The sequence below is a fragment of the Triturus cristatus genome, chromosome 11, assembly GCF_964204655.1.
Source record: "Triturus cristatus chromosome 11, aTriCri1.1, whole genome shotgun sequence".
Taxonomy (NCBI): domain Eukaryota; kingdom Metazoa; phylum Chordata; class Amphibia; order Caudata; family Salamandridae; genus Triturus; species Triturus cristatus.
The window spans coordinates 626,941,254-626,961,834 of record NC_140594.1 but is presented as its reverse complement, the minus strand read 5'-3'; the positions used below and the strand labels follow the sequence as shown (position 1 = coordinate 626,961,834).

Genomic DNA, 20,581 nt, shown 5'->3' with positions numbered 1-20,581 from the left:
TGAACCCCATAGATCTAACTTGGGGCTCATACTGGAGGAGCATAGATTGAGCCATTTGACACTGGAGGACACTTCCAATATCTCTGATGAGTAAGGGATACCTATACAAGATGATTATGTTACCCAAATTTCTTTATTTGCTTCAAAACACATATGAGGTCCCAGACTAACCCTTGTTGATAGTGGACAGGCCGCTCCTTGGCCCAAGTGGGTACTTGTAGAAATTAGAGACTGGTATGCTGGACATCCGCCAGAGGCAGACTTGGAAGGCAGAATATAAAAGAGGGCCACAATGAAGCTGGGCTGGAAGGAAAGGGGGATGCTGGAGATCCCTATAAGGTAATCTGACATGTTAACTGATCTCCAGGGACTTTAATGCAACAAACAGTAGGACATGATGGGGATAAAAAAAAGGGGGTGATATATGGGGCCTGTAGGGACCTCTTTCCTTTGGAAAGATGAAAAAACAATTCGAACTAGCACACTCTCAGATCTTTCTGCATATGCAAGTCAAACATGCTCTCTAAATATGATGTAGCAGATGAATCACCACTGTTGTGCCGACTATTGGCGGCCTCACTACATACGCATGCCATCTCCTAAATTTGTAGGACACTTTTAAACAGCAGCCTGCCATCTCTTTATCTACTGAGGAGCAAATAGGAATGTGATGTGGGGGTTCTGGCAGATGAAGAATAGGGCGAGGCGTGCCACCATCCGAGAGGGGTTGCCGCTAAGGTAGGGTCCGGATGGTACAGCCTAAAATATGTGCTTTAGTAAATCAAGTATTTTCTGTATGGGGAAGGCAGATGATGATTGATGTTTGCGTGAATGTGGTCCTCTAGGGACATCTGGTACACTCACTTTGGGAATGTCCTTTTCTACAGCTTTTATGTGCATGCGGCCCGTTGTCTTTCAGAGGTCACGAAAGAACACGTGGTGTTAGACCAGAAGTTGGCCACCTTGGGTATATGAGGACATCAAACTGTGCCTAAATAGACATTCTTGTTCTACAGTGTGGCCATCATGGTTGCTTGGAGAGACATAGCTCGGTTGTGGGGTAGTGGGGAGACTCCAACAGTGTCGCTTTGGAAGGCAGCAGTGGGTTTCTGGCCAAACGTACAGTGTATAAGGCCAGGGGTTGTCCCAGAAAACTGGATAACATATGTGGTCAATGGGGTGACTTCGGAACCGTGAGCAAAATGTGCGCGGTCACAATGTCTGCTATACTGGAATTCTCTGAATACACTGATCAACAATGAGTGTGCCACAGAGGTATCAATTTGTTGTATTGTTCTTAAGTTAACTGCATAAAATGCAATAAAAAGAATTAACAACAGGAGAGATCCCTGAGAAGAGCTCATGTTCTCCTACATGGATCTCAGTCACTGCTGGACAGAGCCCTAAGGAGAGCCGCTGTCATCATGCATCGAGCTCTAAGGAGAGTTGCTGACTTCCTGCTGAAGAGATCCCTGATGAGCCACTGTTCTCCTGTTGGAAAGATCCCAATGAAGAGCTGCATATCTCATGTATGAAACGCTCAAAGAGTCCTTGTCCTCCTGCTTGAATTTCTGAGAACCATGCTGAGCTAATGTGTGAGGTCCTGCGTAAAGTCATTGTAGCCACTAAGGGATCCCTCAGAAGAGCAACTGTTCTCCTGCCTACTAAGCCTTTGTAGCCAGTCCCAAGAAGAGCCTTTATACCCCTGAATGAAGTCCAGGGAAGAGCAGCTGTCTTCCTGCAGAGATCCCTTCCAGGGCCGCTGTTCTTCTGGGTAGTACTGTGAACACATCTATTGACCTCCTAATATAGGTGGATTGTGTCAGGCATTAAATTGGCTTACCAACTGGCTCAGAAGCCATTGGTCGCTCGACCTAAAGCGCATTCCACAAGGGGGAAAGCGGCTACTGCTGCTTTTCTCAATAATGTCCCACTACGAGATCTGCAAAGCAGCCACTTGGAGATCTGTCCATACATTTACGAGGCATTATTGTCTGGACTCGGACACCAGAGCAGACACTCAAGTAGGACAAGCCTCCTTGAGGAATCTGTTCAATAACTGATTTTTTCAATGTTTTTACTCCATATATAGTGCAGTTCTCATTTGCCTGCAGGTGGAAGGTGGGCTTGCTATTCTATTCAGTGCTTATGACTATTGATGAGGATCTCCTGGAAGAGAAGGATAAGTTACTTACCTGTAATCCCAGTTCTCTTCCAGGGGTATCCTCCTCAAAGTCATAAGCAACCCACCCGCCTCCCCAGGCAAATATGAGGATTGTATTATTAAACATGGAAGAAGTATATCTTTGTGTTTAGGACTACGGTCCCGCAAAGAACAACTGACCCAACTGTCACCCCTGAGGCATGCTGGGATATTGGAGTGTGGGCTGCCTTAAAGGCACGGTGCCAGTTTTTACCTGTACAAGGTTTTTCAGTCTCTATGGTATTGTATTGCAATGCAGCCTGCAGGCTAACAATGTTTTGTGGATCTGTGTTTTGCACAGTGTTCTCTTTTCTTTATCATGAGTTTTTACCTCATTACAAAAAAAAAATAAAAAAAAGAGATTTAGGTGTATTATTATACCTATGGTGGATTATTGGATATTTGTGTCTACATTGTCTAGCCTTCTATGGGGGCTGCATTTGCTTGGAAAAAATAATATATGTTTATACATATACAGAGCTGTGTATATATATGTTTTTCATATATAATTTTATTATTTCCGGGGTCCCCGCACATGGGCGGGAATATTCAGTGCTTATGACTTTGATGAGGATACCCCTGGAAGAGAACTAGGATTACAGGTAAGTAACTTATCCTTTCAGCACATGGCAATAGGATAAACAGGGTATCTTTTCTGCATAGATGGCATGATAGCAATCCAGGGTTCTCTCTGCATACGATCTTGCATTTCAGTACAGTGCACAACAAGCCTAAAAGCTTTTTCCATAGTAAGTATTCTTTAAAAGTTATTTATTCTGATGTATAATTCTGACCACAGATTCTTCACCTTTAGAATATTCCCCAGATGCCAGACTGGATCCAGGAACTTTTAATATCAGAATTCCAGTGCGCCACTAGGTGGCAACGTGCGGCTCCCTGCTGGCTTTGTTTCACCCAGGTAGTGATGGAGCAGAGCCGCATATAAGCACAACCCTTGTGCGCCAGTGTCAGTGCCTTTCTTTCATATGGATGCTTCTAACCCCAGATTCCTCGCTTTTAGAATATTCCCCATGTGCCAGACTGGATCGGGAAACCTTTTATAGCAGAGCTACTGCACTGTCAGCAGGTGGTGATGTACAGCTTCGGATTGGCTTTGTTCTTCCCGAAAAGTGACAGAGCTTAGCCGCATTTTAGTGCCACCCCTGTGCGTCGATGTCTGATCTTTTCTTTCATCGCCTTTGAACATGGGCCCAGCTCTTCACTTCTACTTTTTTCAGTGTTTTGATGTCCTCAAAAATGAGAGAATGATGAGGGAACCATGCCCTAACTCTAGTAAATAGATATGAGTCGTGGACCTGCACAAGGTGCGTCTTTGTTGTTTGGGCTTGACGCAGAATTCCAAATCGTCCGATGAGCGCACCCTTATGCAGCTGAAGTCTATCTGGGACTGCGAAGAGAAGCTCTATGTTGCTGAGCACTGGAAGAAGTCCCAGGCCTCACGTAAGTTACGCTCTCTTCCCAAGTCGAGGGCCTGGACCCGGTTACACACGGGCTCCTGATTCTGCAACTTCAATAAGTCTTCTTCAGGGTCAGATTCCTCTAGTATGTTGAAGTCCAAGCAAAAGCATAAGAAGGCGAAGCAGGAGTCAACCTGATGCTGCCAATCTTTATCAAAAGTGAAGTTGTCAGGGCGTTAATTTGCCAGCCGATCTCTCTTCCTATCTTCGAATGAGGAGTTTATTTCGCAGCTGATTCCAATGTGCATCGGATTCCCCAGGCTGTCAGTTAGGCCACAGCAGAGTTGACTCTATTAAGGAGGCCATGCCTCATATCTTTGGCACCCTTCCAGTTCTTTTTGACGAGTCTTAGGACCCCAAGTATTGGCAGGAGCACTCAGTAGGATTACCGCTGGCGATTTCTTCGTCTGCACCATCTGAACCCCTTGGACCAATCTCTGATTCAGCTTTGACTCTTGTGCAGACTTCCACACAGGCTGCAAAATCCACATCTGTTCCTTCTTTATCTATGCTGGAGCCAACTCTATCGGAGAATCCAGTACTGACGCCAGAGTCCAACCCTAAACCGGGGTCAACTTTACCATGACTGGGATCATGCTCCAAATGTGGTACAACACTTTACATGATCACCAAATTACGTTACACATGGTCAGCAGCTCTTGTCATTTTGCCACATCTCCTGCCCAGGCTTCATAGAATATGTACAGGCCTCCCTTATGGGTATTCCTTTCAATGGCCCATACCTATTTGGAGTGAAAGCTGCCTTAGAATGCATTTAAAAGAGTAGGGCAACGGCACGCTGTCCGGCTCCAGATCAGGAAATTCCGATACTACTTCAGGAGGGTTGTAATAAAGAAAACACAAGTCTACCCAGACCCCAATGCAGTCACTCCAGTCCTTTTGTTGATGGGGCCATAGATCTAGCAGACAGCTCTCCGGTCACTGCGGGCATCAGCCCTCTCAGTCCACTTTTCCTTTGGCAGCAGCCTCCATTCTGCCATAGCTTGCTATTGGTGGTGCGCAGCCACTCTTTTTCGAGTGTCGATACTTCACATCTGAAAGATGAGTCCTCTAAATTGTAAAGCATGGCTAAGTCCTATGCTCTTTCTGCTCTATCACTTTTTCCTCCAACATCAGAATGCTTCTCAGAGGTGCACCTGTCCATTCTAATAAAAGCAGTGCAAGCTCTTTTTTTTTTAACTGAGTTTTAAATAGCGCATACTTGACCCGAAGGTATCGGAGCGCTTTACACGAGCACCAGGTGCGTTACATGATGACACATTCATTTTTGTTAGGCACGGGGAGATTGTGATTTGCCCAGAATCACAGGATGTTGCTTGTCCATGCCAAGACTCAAACCTGGTTCCCAAGATTAGAGGTCGCTAACGGAGCCATCGAGACGTTTATGGATTTAGAATCAGACAATTTTCCTTGTGCCGAAGAAGGATGGATGGCATCAGCATATCTTAGATCTTCGCCTTCTGAATGCCTTCATAAGGAAGTACAAATTCAAAATTCTCAAACCGCCCAAGTTCTGTCTGCCCTGTATCTGGGTGATTGGATGGGGGGCTTGGTCCTGCAGAAAGTGTATTTCATGTACATGTCATGCAGTCCCACAGATGTTTTCTGTGGATTATGGTAGGCTAAGAGTATTTTCAGTTTGACGTGCTCAAGCCTTTGTCTTCGACAATGCCCCTCGTGTGTTAACAAAAGTGAGGTTGGGTTCACTAACCATCTTCAGAGGATGGGTATAGCTGTTCTTCCCTACCTCACTGACTGGCTGTTGAAGGCAGGCTTGCCACAGTCAGTGGGGGTGCACCTCCAGGCGATGTTGAACCTCTGACATCATTGGGGTTGTCGATCAACGTGCGAAAGCCACACCTGACTCCTATGCAGAGGCTTCCTTTTATAGGAGCTGTCTTGGACACATCAGTTCAGGGCCTTTCCTCCATCATACCGTGTCCAGGACATTAATACTATGAACCACTAAGTGTCAGTCTCTGTCCTGGATCTTGGGGAAAGCAGCTCTGGGGCTTCTTGGGCTTTTAGCCTCTTGCATCTTGCTGGAATACTGCATCAGGTGGCATATGTGGGCTCTGCAAAGGAACCCGAAGTCTCAGTTCGCCCCAGCACCATGGAAACCTGTTAAATGCCATCCAGGTTTCGGAAGCGATTGCTCTCAAACTGTCGTGGTGGCCACTCAGCCAGAGTTGGACCAATGGCAAACACTTCTCCCTTCCAGACTCTGGTTATATGTGGGAGGTTGAGGTTGGAAACCCAGCCCTGTATCAATCTGTTGGATTGTAGGGCATTCATCTGGCCCTGAAGGCCTTCCTACCGACCATCAAGGGGATGCTGGTAGTGGTACATGTTCTCACGACAACACTACCTCTATATTGTACTGCTACAAGTAGAGTGGGGTGGTGTCGTGGGTCTTGTGCCAAAAGTTTCTGTGCCTCTAGGGTTGGATAAGTGTTGTCAGGGCGTCTGTCTGATTGTGAACCTCCTGGCTGCAACTTTGAACGTCAGTGCAGACTAGTTCAGCTGGTGGCCCCTGGTGGATGGCAAACGGAGTTTACATCTTGAGGTGACACAAGCCATCTTCTAACAGTGGGGAGAACATTGGCAGATTTTTTCGTCACAGTTGAACATGCAGTGTCAAATGTTTTGAGTGTCGGAGGAACCATGAAAAGAATCACTTGGAGATGCATTCCCATTTGAAGTAGGAAACCACACATTTCCACCCCTGCCTCTCCTTCATGAGTCCTGAAGAAGACGAAAAATGACCAGGTCCAAGTCATCCTAGTGGCTCTGGATTGGCCCAAGAGAGTGTGGTATCTCTAGATATGAGCTTCTGCTCCATGGTCAGATTACCACTTTGAGGGAATCTTCCTGCTGCTGCAGCATGGCAGGGTTCTGCACCCAAACCTGCGCAAACTACATGTCCATGCATGGAGATTGTGAGACCGCAGTTGATTGCGTTCAGTTTGCCCCCTGATGTTGTGGATGTCAAAATTGCTGCCAGGCGCCCATGAACAAAATCTGTTTATATCTGGTGCTGGAACAAATTTGTGTATTTTGCGGCATCAAAGACACCGAAGTAATCTTTCTTGGAGTGAAGGAGTCACTCCTCTGTATCTGCAGGCGCCGCAACTAAGCTGACCAGTCTGCTGCTCCTGATGTCCTCCGGGTATCGCAAGGACCAGCAACACAGGTGATGGTTCTGCAACTCCTTTGGAGCCTGCACTGTCTTCTCACGGAGTGTGAGGCCAGTATCCCTCGTTGGAACTGAAGCCCTGTGCACTGCATCGAGTTGCCGTTACCAAGGCTTGTTGACTCGCTTCTCCAGAGATCTTCGGGCTCCAAGAAGCCCCAGCCTTCAGCATCTCTTGCTACCAAGATCTTTGCCCACACCGCATCCTCTGCACCGTTGGTCTGCATCATTGTTGAGCTGCTCGAGGTCCTTTTCCGACTCCTGCGCCTTCGACCTGTGTGTCCTCTTGAGGGTCTTCTTGGTTCCAGTGGGCTCTCCTGCTTGCTCAGGGCCTGCTCTGACTCTCCGGCACTTGGTGAGTCCTATGGACCTTGCTGGTCTCGACGCTGCACCTTCTTCATTTACCACGTCTTTTGCTGCTGCCAAGGCTCATTGGTGCCCCTGCCGGACACAGACCCCCCTGGTTCTCAACTTCCGACGTGGGACAGCTCGTGAACAGCTTCTGATCTTCCACCACGTTGCCTGGACCTTACAGCTGCAGCGACAAGGTCACCATCAACTCTCCTGCATCTTCCATCCTCGGTGGTCATTGGTCTTCTGTGCTTCCCGGTCACTTCTGAGTGTCATAGACTCTGGCCCCTCTGCTTGCAGGTACTCCTCTTTAAGAATCCACCCTTGGATTCAACCAGACTCTTTTACCTAGTAAACAAAATGCCTTGCAGACAGCAGCACATGCCCTGTCTCAGGCGAGACCTAAAAACGGAGTGGCGCTGGCATTCATTGCTGATATTTCACTTAATGACAACTTCAAGTCAGCCACATAGTCCTCCCTGAGAATTTCACTTTTTAGATATCCAAGCTAACAACATAGCGGAAGTGGGTACACAAGTAGTCAAACACCTGTTTTGCAAATGTGCACTAATTTCACCCAGCCTACCAAGGAAAGTGAATTCCATGACCAAATTCAAGCTTGGCATTGAACCTATAAAAGATTCATACTGCAAAACAAAATGGGTGCTTACCTGTAGGAGTAGTTTTGCAGCTTGAAGAGATTTCTGGATCCACATGCGACCTCCCCAGGTGTCTTACAAACAAACTATAAAGCAGTAACTTCTCAAAACATGCAGAAAGTAAAAAAATAAATATGGACACAAGGGAAAAAAGAATCTGAAGATAGAAACCGCGCAGAGGAGACTCTGCCTCACACGTCTAACATCACAAGGGAACGGACATACCATCAAATGGTGGTCAATGATGCTTGCAAGGGAAAAAAAGGACAAGAAAGCAAAAGCGTCTGAACCCAAACAGTATACTGGGATTGGGAAATAATGCACACCATGTGAAGCCAGAAACTTCTTAAAGCTGCAAAACTACTCCTACAAGCCAGGAACCATTTCGTATTTCTGCATTAGCCAGAAACCTAGGAGTAATCTTCACCTCCTCCAAACAGATGGAGTATTTAATTACTTGAGCTGCCCCTGCAGCTAGATAGTAATTCTTAAATAAGTGTAGAATCCATCCTGACCTCCTTGACCTTCTTTTCTGAACTGACAAAACCCTGATAAACTCACTAGTTATTAACAAGCTGGACTATGGCCAAAGTTTATTAATGGGCTTTCATCATCACACATTTGCTCCTCTTGGCAAAGTTGTAAACTTTGCTGCCGGACTATTCAATAACCCGTGAAATTTCCACCTCAGTGTACCAACATCAACCTGGTTGTTAAGAACAGAGCCGTCTGCAAACGTTTAACACTGCTGACCGTCAAAACTATACATGGGTCAGCGATAGGCTCCCTTTCAGAGACTTTTACCCAGTATATCTCCTCACAAAACTTATAATCAGCCGACTGGCCCCACCATAGAAAACCAACCCTGCTTCGTGTAGGACGTGGAGTTACGAAAAACTCCACTCCATGTAGCAGAACAGATTTTTTTCTTTGCTTACACTCGCCAACATTAAGTTAGCGAACACAAGTGAGGAAAATCTTACTCCAGACCACCTGCCGGTGAGATTTCTCAGTGCGGGCGATCACGGATGGCCGCTACTGCTCACATTGAGAAACCTTCCATTCACGTTCAAGAAGCTGCTGCTCGAGTATAACATCTACTCATGCGGCAGAAAAAAGCAGCACCCTCTTGCGCTGCACATGGTGCCATTCGCGCCAATTAGCCATCGCGGATCAAACATCCGGTGCTAAAAATCAGCGTGAACAGCGCACTAACGCACTCTGCCACTTGCAAAACTCCATGTAGCGCAGCAGAGTTTTTGGGTCACACGGAACTCCGCAAACTCCACCCAGGCCTAGTGACTGTATGGGTGAGTGAGTGCATGTGTTGGTAGCCGTATGAGTGAGTGGGGTGTGTGAGTATCTGAAAGGGTAAGTGAGTACATGTAGTAGTAGCTGTATTAGTGAGTCGGTGTGTTATTGATTGTATAGGTGAGTGAGTGGCTGTATGAGTGAGTGACTGGGTGTATGAGTTGCTATATCAGTGTGTGTCTGGATGTCTCAAGGGTTGTATCAGGCTGTCCCTTGGTGCGTAACTTGACAAAGTAAGTTTGTTGAATGACAGAGAGCAGTAATTAGAAAATTACTTCAATAGCTGGTGTCATTCATCTGTTTAAAAAGAAGAAAAATATGTTAGTATTTTTACAAAATTCTACAATAAACTTTTAGTTTCTTCAATACTTAAATTCACATTATAGTAAAGCAATTCCTTTCCCTTTTTTTACTGTTCTCGACTTTTGTATTGTACACCATAAATTTTTATTGCAGAACGATTCATCCTTTAACAGTGGGGAACAATCAATCACAGAGACTGTAGGAAAATAAAACCCGGTTCACAATTCAGCACCTGTTCTTTTCTTATTCTAAATTCATTTTGGTGATTTTTTTCAAAATCATTTCCAAATAAAGTGGCATCTGGTGGCAGTGAGGATCAGTAGCCACATCCTGTTAAAACATCTAAAGGCGTACCACACAGTGGGTGTGTGAGTAGTGAGTAAGTGGATTTGTACATAGTCGAGTGAGTGGCTGTGTGGATGAGTGAGTGGGTGTGTCAGGGGCTCAATGAGTACGTCAGTGGGTGTGTCAGTGTGTGCATGAGTGAGTAAATGCATGTTGTAGTAGCTGTATGAGTGAGTGAGTGGATGTGTGCGTAGATGTATGGGTGAGTGAAAGGGAGTGTGAGTGGGTGTGGTAGAGGGTGTATGGGTGAGTAGCTGCATATGTTGCTAACTATATGAGTGAGTAGTTGTGTGAGTTGCTGTATGGGTGACTGAGTTCATGCATGAGTAACTATATGAGTGAGTTTGTGGTTATGTGAGTGGCTGTAAGTGGTGAATGAGAGGATGCATGAATGGCTATATCGGTGAGTGAGCGGGTACATGAGTTTCTGCATGGGTGAGTGACTGGGTATGAAGTGGGTGTATGAATGGGTGTATAATTGGCTGTATTGGTATGAGAATGGGAATGTAAGTGGCTGTATGGGTGAGTGAGTGGATGCATGAGTGGCTGTATGTGTCTTTACTAGAGGGTGAGTGCCCATCGTCAGAAATTGATTGTGCCATGGACATTGCCATCATTGGATTTAGACAGCTAGCTGGGGCAGCAGTGTTAAGACATCAGGGATGGCTCAAAGCTACCTACTGGCCAGAGGTTCAAACCAAATTATTAGATCTGCCTTATGATAGGGAAGCCCTGTTCAGTAAACACATCAGTGATGCTCTCCAGGCCATAAAAACAGATATGGACATGGCTAAGTCATTGGGGACCTTACAATATAAAAAGCTTCCCTTTCGGGGCGTTCGAGGGCGAGAACAACCATCTTATAGTGGGGGATCCGGACAGTACCGCTATCCCACATTTCCCTCAACTAGTCAACAATTTCGACACCAATACCAGCAAAGGCAGCTACCATCAGTGGTCTATAATAGATCCATTCCAAAGGGAAAATTGGGACGACAAGGCAAAGATACCAGCCTCTGCCGATGACTTCCTACAGGCACCGGCTACTCTTCCCTTTTTTCTATCAAGTGTAGCAGGGAGAATAACCAATCATTTGTAAAGCTAGCAACAAATAAGTACTACCAATGGGTTCAATTAAGCCACACATTGGTATTCATCTAGACACCTCCTTCAACCAATCCTCAAACCTCCATCCTAAAACATCTGCAATTTCTTAAGTTGGAAGCCAAAACCATGCTCAAAAAGGTTCTGTAGAGAGAGTTCCTCTTTTCTAGAGAGGATACCTTTTCTATTCCCGCTTCTTCTTAATTTGCAAGAAGTCAAAGCAGTGAAGACGATTCTGGATTTAAGTAACCTAAACAAATATCCCAAGAAACAGTTGTTTCGCATGGTTACATTACAAGATAGATTTTAGCTCCTGAACCAAGGAGATTACTCAAATTTCAGAGCACGTATTTTCATATAACCCTACCCATCAAAAACCCAGGAAATTTCTAAGGTTTACAGTATCTGGCAGCCACTATCAGTTCAGGGTGCTCCACCTTCAGTCTCAAATCAGCCCCTCGCAATTATACAAAGTGCTTAGCGCCTGTAGCAGCCTTCCTTAGGCAACAGAAACATCAGGTGTTCCCCTATCTTGATGACTGGTTGGTCAAGGCCGCTTCCAACCAGGCTGCACGGATGTCCATAATGACCTGTATACACCTGTTCAACAAGCTGACCTTCACACTGAATCCAGACAAGTCGGTCCTTTAACCGTCACAAAGGATAACATTCCTAGGAACCATGCTGGAGTCAACGCTCAACAAAGCGTACCCTACAACAGAGAGATAACAAAAACTGGTGACTTTAACTAAATGAATACAAAGAAAAAAGTATCTTTCCGTTCGCCTCTACAAATCCCTACTGGGAATCCATCTAGGCCCATACTGTCTACAAATGTGTCGGCTCCAAAAGGAATTAGACATTCAATGGTTACAAGCTACAGGTACCTTCGACCTCAACGGGGTCACACTAGCAATGGTCAAAGCCCTCACCTGGTGGACACAACCGGCACACCTGTCAGTCGGTCTGTCCCTTTTATCTCAGGCTTCTCTTTTGGTCAATACTGCCAATGCTTCCGAAGGAGGGTGGAGAGCTTACCTCCAGGACCTGCAGGTCAGTGGCAAATGGCTACCTTTTCGTCACTGCTTCCACATCAGCCTACGTGAACTGAAGGCAGTACATGTAGCTTTACAAGCTTTCCTTCCTAGAATACAGAATTTAGCAGTCCTCATTTGGACAGACAATACAACCACAATGCATTACATCAACAAGTAAGGTGGCACAAGATCTCACCTGCTATCCTAGGAAACTCAACAGATCTGGGAATGGTCATCATCACAAGGTGCTTCTAAGTGCAGAACATGTACCTGGGAAACAAAACGCTATAGCAGACACCCTGTGCGGACTGAAAACATCTTGCCACAAGTCAGAACTGGAGTAACAAATTCTGGATGAGATTTTTATCCAATGTGGCACACCATACCTGGACCTCTGCGACTCCCCAGAATAGGAAAAGCCAGTTCTTTGTAAGTTGGCATCCTCAACTGGGGTCCTGAGGGAATACATTTTCGATCGAAATCTTTGCCTACCCCTTTCCTCTGATTCTTGACCTCTCAAAAGTTCTCATGAAAATGAAGACCAAACCCTGCAAGATAATTCTCATAGCCCCAACATGGCTGTGCCAACATTGGTTCACATAACTACTCATCCTCTCACAGGAGCATCACATTTGACTGAAATTGATCCCATGTCTGCTGATGATGAGCCGGGGACAAGTACTGCATCCAGACCCCAAGTCACTTTGATTATCAGCCTGGATCCTGAGTTTAACAAATTTGAGCATATGAACATTCCATTGGACTGCAGGGACATATTAGCCAGAGCCTGGGCAGACAGTACTAATAAAACACATCGCCTCAAGTGGAAAAGATTTTGCATATATTGCCAAAGAGCTAATGAACATCTCAGCTCCTCTCTACCCAAAGAGATTCTATGTTATCTTTTACACCTTGCTCAATGTGGTCTGGCTCTCGCCTCTATTAAAGTCCACCTGGCAGCCATTTCTGCCTTAGGAAATTGTCCAAAATACCATCACTGTGGTCTACTAGACTCATTAAGCGATTCCTCAAAGTATTATTCCGAACATTCCCGCTGGTGAGGCCTCCTCCTATGCTTTGGCAGCTCAACACTGTACTTTTACAGTTAATGAGAGATCCATTCGAGCCTATCCACAAGGCAGATATCAAATTTCTATCTTGGAAAGTAGCTCTCCTTCTAGCTTTAATATCAGCAAGAAGGGCCAGTCAAATTCAGGCTTTCACTATACAGGAACCTTTCCTCCAGTTCGGGGACGATAGGGTTATTATACGCACAAACCCTAAAGTAATTCCCAAAGTCCCGTCAGACTTTCAAATCAATGAACCTGTGGTTCTCATGTTGTTTTTTGCCGAACCCTCAAACGTCAGCCGAACGAGCATTACTCTCTTTGGATAGCAAAAAGTGCTTAAAGTTCTGTTCAGATAGAACTAGGAGTTTTCACAGATCGAACCAACTCTTTATAGCTTACAGCGCTCCAAGAAAAGGTTTTCCTCTATCAAAACAAAGCATCTCTAGATGTGTGTCTAGCGTCATTCTATACCGTCACTAGAGTAGGCTGGCAGACTTTTAAGCACAACAGTGCGTGCTCACTCCAGAAGAACTATATCTACTTCCATGGCATTGTTTGCTGGTGTGTCACTGCTAGATATCCATAGAGCACAACCTGGAAAAGTATGTGCACCTTTATGCATTACTACTGCTTGGAATTTGCAGTTCTCAATGAAGGAGCAGTGGGACAAGCGGTATTAAGGCATTTTTTCCAATCAAGGTATGCCAACCCTTCATTCTTGCATTCTCTTAACTTGTTACACACATTTTACTTACTGTTTATACGTATGCTTTGTATTTCTCTAGAGGATGTGTTGCTTTTAAAGGAAACTGTGATTTTTCACCGATGTTTAGTCTGATTCAAGCATGTGAATCTATGCAAGTTCTTTCATAGACCCACATGCGACCCACCCTCCTCCCCTGGGAAGCTCACCTTCTATCTCTCAGTACATTTTCATGTATTCTCACTTGTGCTTAAAAACTCTAAGAGACTGGTGCTTCTCACAGGAGTGTTGACGGGTTGAGACTTAAGTTTAGTCCTTTTTAAAAAATAATAACTGATAGGTTAAAACCGAAAGGCCTAGGGCCTCTATGGTTGATGTCTATTATTAAAATGTTTTTTTAAGGTACCGGGACACCCATCTCAACGACGGGGAATGATTCAAGCATATGAATCTATGAAAGATTCCAATATTGGAGAGCTACAGTTACAGGTAAGTAACTTATTTTCTTCCTTAATTTAGTGAAGATTCCCTTTGACGCTTCTCTCCCTTAATCGGAAACGTTATATTTTTCAGGATAACATGCTGTTTTGTGATTCGTGTGATCGGGGCTTCCACATGGAGTGCTGTCACCCTCCCCTCACCCGGATGCCGAAAGGTAAGACCCTATATGTGCATTAATTAGTTTACGGTTGAAAATGTCTCTTTGTGAATTGTTGACAGAATTGCAAGGGACCAGGCTGTACGTAGTAGGTTAGGCTATTATCTAAGAGAGTAATATGAGTTTGTGGGAGACAGGAAGAAACATTCACTACTTTACTCTCTGAATTGATCAATGCTTTTTGTTTTTTTAAGGAATGTGGATATGTCAAGTATGTCGACCTCAAAAAAAAGGAAGGAAACTTCTACACAAGAAAGCAGCTCAAATAAGAAAAAGATATGCCAATCCTGTCGGACGTCCAAAAAACCGGTTAAAGAGTCATCACACACTGTGAGTATAACAGCAAATGGGGGCATATCTAGAGGAGGGGTGGACATAACTGGTACAAGGTAAAGGACAACATATATATATTTGGCATGGATTGAAAAGTGGCGCTTACGAGGGATGGATGATAAGGATGGTGTCTGAAGAGGGAAGGAGATGGGGGAGTAAGCATAAAGTTGTTTTGTATAAAGGAGAGGACCAAAGGAATGGGTAGTATCTGTGGTGAAGGTTAATTTAAATGAATACTAAAACGAAGGGAGACAATGACATATAAACGGTATGGAGTAGAGGATAAGGGCACCCTTTATAAGGAATTGTTGATGGGGAATAGAAGGATAAGGCTTCTAAAAGTTTGGTAGTAGGTGAAGGATGTAATTGTCTCGAGGAAGGTCATAGCAAATTTTTCCATCATTTACTCTTTAATATATATTCACAAACTAAACTCATTTCCAATCTTAAAAAAGCAGTGTATTTTTTTTCCAAAACAGATTTTATTCATCAACTAACACGTATAAAGCTGGGCTCTGTAACCCAGAGGCATCTGCACAGTAAGTACAAAGCTTCATGACTTTGAGTTTTCAAAACTACCCAACAACCTCCTGGTCTCACTAATGGCCTCCCACATACAGCCTAGCTGTGCCCTTTGCACCACCACCGCATGCTCCAATAAACAGAAATGTAGGAAACAACAGCTTGCACCAGCAGGGTAATATTAAACTGGATGGAGGGGCCCCGCTGCATCATCCGGCTCCAACAGCAAGCCCTGATAGTCTGCTCACCGCTTCCAAACTTTATAAGGTTTCTGCGGGCACCCTCTTGCAGTGAAAATAGGAAGTTCCAAGCCCATACAGAAGTCCAGTCCCTTTTTCCAAACCGACACTGAGGGTGGCGCCGGTGCCTTCCACGCCCTAGCGATGTCCCTCTTTACCAGAGTAAACCCTAGCAGCATAAGATGACGTTTATAAATATTACCCCCAATCCCGTCCGTGACATGAAAAAGCAACAATTTCGGCGAATGGGGCAGGTCCCAGCCCAACACCTCAGAAAGGCAGGTCACTACCCCTCTCCAGAACCGTGGCCAGGAGAGACAATGCCAAATCGTGTGCATCAGGGTCCCTTTCTCCCCCTCACATCTAAGGCACATAGGGGAGGCCACTAGACCCGCCCTCCATAACAGGACCCGTGTGAAATAGACCCAATGAAGATATTTAAACTGGACAAGGTGCAGATGTATTGCTATGGCCGCCCCCCGCGGGGAGGCCAGGATATCCGTCCAGTCCTCCTCATCAAGTGAGCCAACATCTCCCTCCCAGGCCCCTCTAAGCTTCTGCAGTGTAGGGGAGCTGTGAATCACTAGGGACTGGTAGATCTTAGAAATTTTATGATCCTGAAGGTCCCCCATAAATACTTTCGCTTCTATCGGGCTGAACTCCGCCAGCGACTCCAATCCCTCCAGACTAGGGGAGAGGGCGTGTCGAAACTGAAGGTATTTGTAAAATTGGGTTTTTGGCATTTGGAAATCTTTTTGTGGATCTTGAAAGGACTTTGGGATCAGCCCCCTCATGACGTCCGCCAGGGTAGAAATACCAATGTTGTCCCAACCACGAAACCCTGACAAAGTAGCTAGTTGTGGCAGGCGGACATTATTCCATAAGGGGGTTTCCTGTGTCAGCGTATTCTACCACCCCATCCTCTGCAAGGCTTTTCGCCAGATTTGGAAAACTACCTGGGTCGCTTACGGCAGGGATCTACGTACCGGTGTCAAGTACAGTATCGTGTGTAAGGAGAGGTCCTCCATAAGAAGCTGCTGTACAGCATAAGCAGGGTAGTCTCTGCCCCCATACCACCACTCATTTAAGACCATTAAATGTGAGGCCATGTAATATGATAGTACATCAGAGGTCACCAATCCTCCACAGTACGTGGAGAGGAGGCATTTCCATAGGGCGAGTATCACCATTCCCGCTGCCCATAAAAATTGACCCAATGCTGCATTGACCTGCCTGAACCATCTAGGGGAAATCGGGTAGGGGTGATTCTGCAGCTGATATAGTAAACGGGGTAGAGAGACCATCTTGAAGAAGGCCGATCGACCATATATAGACAACGCCATATGAGACCATGTCTTGAGATCTTCCCGGACGCGAACCAAATTCCTTTCCTATGCCACAATGGTTGAGTCCGATACAAATACCCCAAGATACTTCATCCCGCCGGTCACAACCCGAAACGACGAGGCCCAGGTGCCCAAACCAGACGTTTCCCCATGGGGCCACAAGGTAGACTTACTGGGGTTCAAGTAGAGACCCGATGATTCCCCAAAAATCTGCATAATTCGAAGCAGCCGCGGCCTCGTCCAATTGACAACCGTGAGAAAGAACAAAACGTCATCGGCATATAATGCAATATGATCCGACACTCCGTGTGCTCATTCGAAGCCGGTCACCTGCGCGTCCATACGGACCCAGGCGGCCAAAGGTTCCACCGCCAGGGCAAACAAGTAGGGAGACAGCAGACAGCCCTGCCTGGTACCCCGTCTAAGAGAGAAGGTGGAGGAGGTAGAGCCAGCAACACGTACCGACGCAGTAAGATCAGTGTAAAGTAGGGATATGTAGGACAGAAAGCGTGGTCCAAAATTCAATCTGCGTAGCAGCGCGAATAGATATACCCAACTAAGGGAATCAAATGCCCTGTCCATATCTGCCAGAAAGAGCGCTGCCCGTTCACCCAGCCTACGGATGGCCGCAACAGCAACCTGAGCCCGACTAATATTATGTCGGGTCACCCACTGGAGCATAAACCCGGCTTGATCTGGGTGTACCAGGATAGAAATGTGGGACCGCATGCGGTTGGCCAACGCCTTGGCCAAAATTTTAGCTTCTACGTTCAGGAGCGAAATGGGACGATAGGAAGCGTGCTGGTCCGGGGGTCTGCGGACGGGTTATGGAACACTACAACCTCCGCGTTTCGCCAATCCCGAAGATGACACCCCCGCTCATGAGACTCCTCCACCACTCTAAGGTAGTGGGGTCCAAGCTGCAGAAAAAAATTCTTACAAAATTCACAGGGAAACCAAGTTAAGGTCAGAGAACTGGCTCGCCCCGCATCTGCCTGACATCGCCACTGCAACACCCAACGGCTCCAAGATTAAATACCGGGACCGTGCCAACAGACATAGAGGTGGCATTGCCATAGTTCACAAGGAGTCAATCATCTGCACCACCACCTATGGCGAAACCTCAGTGATCATGGAACTTTCAATTCCACACCAACAACAAAACCACAATCAAAGGCATCCTCGCATACAGACCCCCAGTACCACAAACCGGCCTAAGCGGAGCCATCAGAGTTTATCACCCTGCTCGCCACCTAATCTTAGGGAGATCTCAACTCCCACCTGGACAATCCAACAGATACCAACTCTACTGACCTCCTGGAACGAATTAACACCAGCCTCATGCAGCTAGTCTCAGACCCCACACACAGAGCAGGCCATTCGCTGGACTCTATCTTAATGTCCAGCAACAGAGTCCGCCACACTACAGAACTCACCTGGTCCGCCCATTTTATCGTCCACTTCACCATCCCTGAACCACCCCCAACCGCCACAGTGCCCCCTTACGCAGATGGAACAAAGTCACACAGCACCAATGGACGATGCACTCAGCATCCCCCTGCCCAACGTATTCACCAACCTGAACCGGGCAGTAGAGAATTTCAACACCTGGATCACCAGCGCCGCCGACCGAGTCGCTCTCACCAAATCAGGCAAAACGCACAGATCCACCAAACCAGCCAGGTGGTACACCCCAGAACTCCACACAGTGGTGTTTCAGTGGGCGCAGCATCAGGGGAATCTGTCCGATTACGTCCTGATTTCGGAGGGCACTGCTCAGCAACTGCAGTGGTGGCTCACGAACCAAGATTGGGTCAGTGGCAGGTCCCTCTCCCTTCCCTAACCAGATCACACTGTGGTGACGGATGCCTCCCTTCTGGGATGGGGCGGCAACATGGGGGGCGATCGGAGGCCTCTGGTCTCCCACGTAGTCCGGAATTCACATCAACCTTCTGGAGCTCCGGGCGATTCGTCTTGCACTGAAGGCAGTTCACGGACAACACCACCGCCATGTGGTATTGCAACAAACAGGGCGGTTGGGGTCGTGGACCATATGTCAGGAGGCCCTCCGCCTCTGAACATGGCTGGAACATCAGGGCATTTCCTTGCTGGTTCAACACCTGGCAGGTTCTCTGAATGCCAGGGCGGACGGACTCAGCCGCCGTTGCATGATGGATCACGAATGGCGTCTTCACTCGGAGGTGGTGCAAGATCTCTTTCAACAATGGGGAGAGCATTGGTTAGATCTATTCACCACCGAAGAGAACGTGCAATGTCAGCAATTCTGCACGTTGGAATTTCCAGCTCGCCGACTCTTTTCCTTGTGAGTGGAGTTGCGGTCTGTTGTACGCCTTTCCGCCTATACCACTTCTGCCCAGAGTGCTGAAGAAGATCAGGTGTGACCGGGCCCAAGTCATTCTTGTGGCTCCGGATTGGGCACGAAAAGTCTGTTATCCCGAGCTGCTCAACATGGCCATTGATCCTCCGATCAGACTGCCTCTTCAGGAGGATCTTCTGTCGCAGCAGCAGGGGATGGTCCTCCACCCTAACCTGTCCAGTCTCCCCTCCTTGCGTGGAGATTGAGCGGTCGGCAGTTGACGTCTTTCGACCTGCCTCCCGAAGTCTGTGAATTAATCTTGGCAGCCAGGCGCCCCTCCACAAAAACTGTATACGCCTGCAGGTGGAACAAATTTGTGGCATGGTGCACAGCAGAGGCTGTGGATCCCCTTTCTGCTCCTCTCTCTGAAGTACACTTGTTCCTTCTCTTCTTAGCCCAGCAGGGCTCTGCTCTGGGCACTATCAAGGGCTTCCTTTCAGCCATCTCTGCCTTCCTTCGGCTGCCAGATCAGCCTTCTCTTTTCAAGTCCCCGGTAGTTAACCGTTTCTTGAAAGGCTTAACGCATCTTTTTCCTCCAATTCCTTTCGTTATGCCTCTGTGGGGCTTGAATCTTGTACTGACTTACTTAATGTGCGCTCCCTTTGAACTGCTTCATAACTGTCCTTTACGTCTCTTAACCCTTAAGACTGCTTTCCTGGTAGCCATCACTTCTGCTAGAAGGGTGAGTGAGCTCCAGGCTCTCTCCTCAAAATCTCCTTTCTTGTCTGTTCATCTGGACAAGGTGGTTCTCCAGACCCGTCCGTCCTTTCTTCCTAAGGTGGTCACTGCCTTCCACATCGGGCAGACCATTAATTTGCCCACCTTCTTTCCCCCTCCACATCCTTCAAAGGAAGCGAGGCTCCACCGTCTGAACCCAAAACGTGCGCTCTCCTTCTATCTGGATCGCACAAAGCAGTTCCGGGTGGATGATCAACTTTTTGTTGGCTACGTGGGTGCAAAGAAGGGTCGGGCCGTACACAAAAGCACCATTTCTCGATAGGTCGTGTTGTGTACTAAGGTGTGTTTCTCTCTTAAAAAGGAGCCTCCAGTCTGGCTACGCGCCAATTCCACCAGGGCGACGGCAGCCACTACTGCTGTTGGAGGGAGGATTTATTACAGGACAAGGAAGCTAGGGGCGGTACTCAGAGCCCCGGGAGCCACCACAGAACGGAGCAGGAGAGTTAGTCAGGGACAAAAGGGGCACCTTAATTTGAACCGGGGTGCCTAGGAATGCTTGCTCTAAAATTGAAGAAAATAGACATGTGAGACATGGAATTGGAGGCAGAATACAATGGCAGTTTAATGAGAAGATGCAACTTCAAAGAAAC

General features: G+C 46.8%; 1 protein-coding gene across 1 annotated transcript in view; it reads left to right on the top strand.

The window, feature by feature from the left end:
• KAT6A (lysine acetyltransferase 6A) overlaps positions 1-20,581 on the top strand; it is a 1,365,605-nt gene that overhangs the window by 387,609 nt on the left and 957,415 nt on the right. The window contains exons 5-6 of the mRNA XM_085634070.1: positions 14,352-14,433; positions 14,631-14,766. Of these exons, the coding sequence (XP_085490196.1) occupies positions 14,352-14,433; positions 14,631-14,766 (218 nt within the window). The remainder of the gene's footprint in view (positions 1-14,351; positions 14,434-14,630; positions 14,767-20,581) is intronic.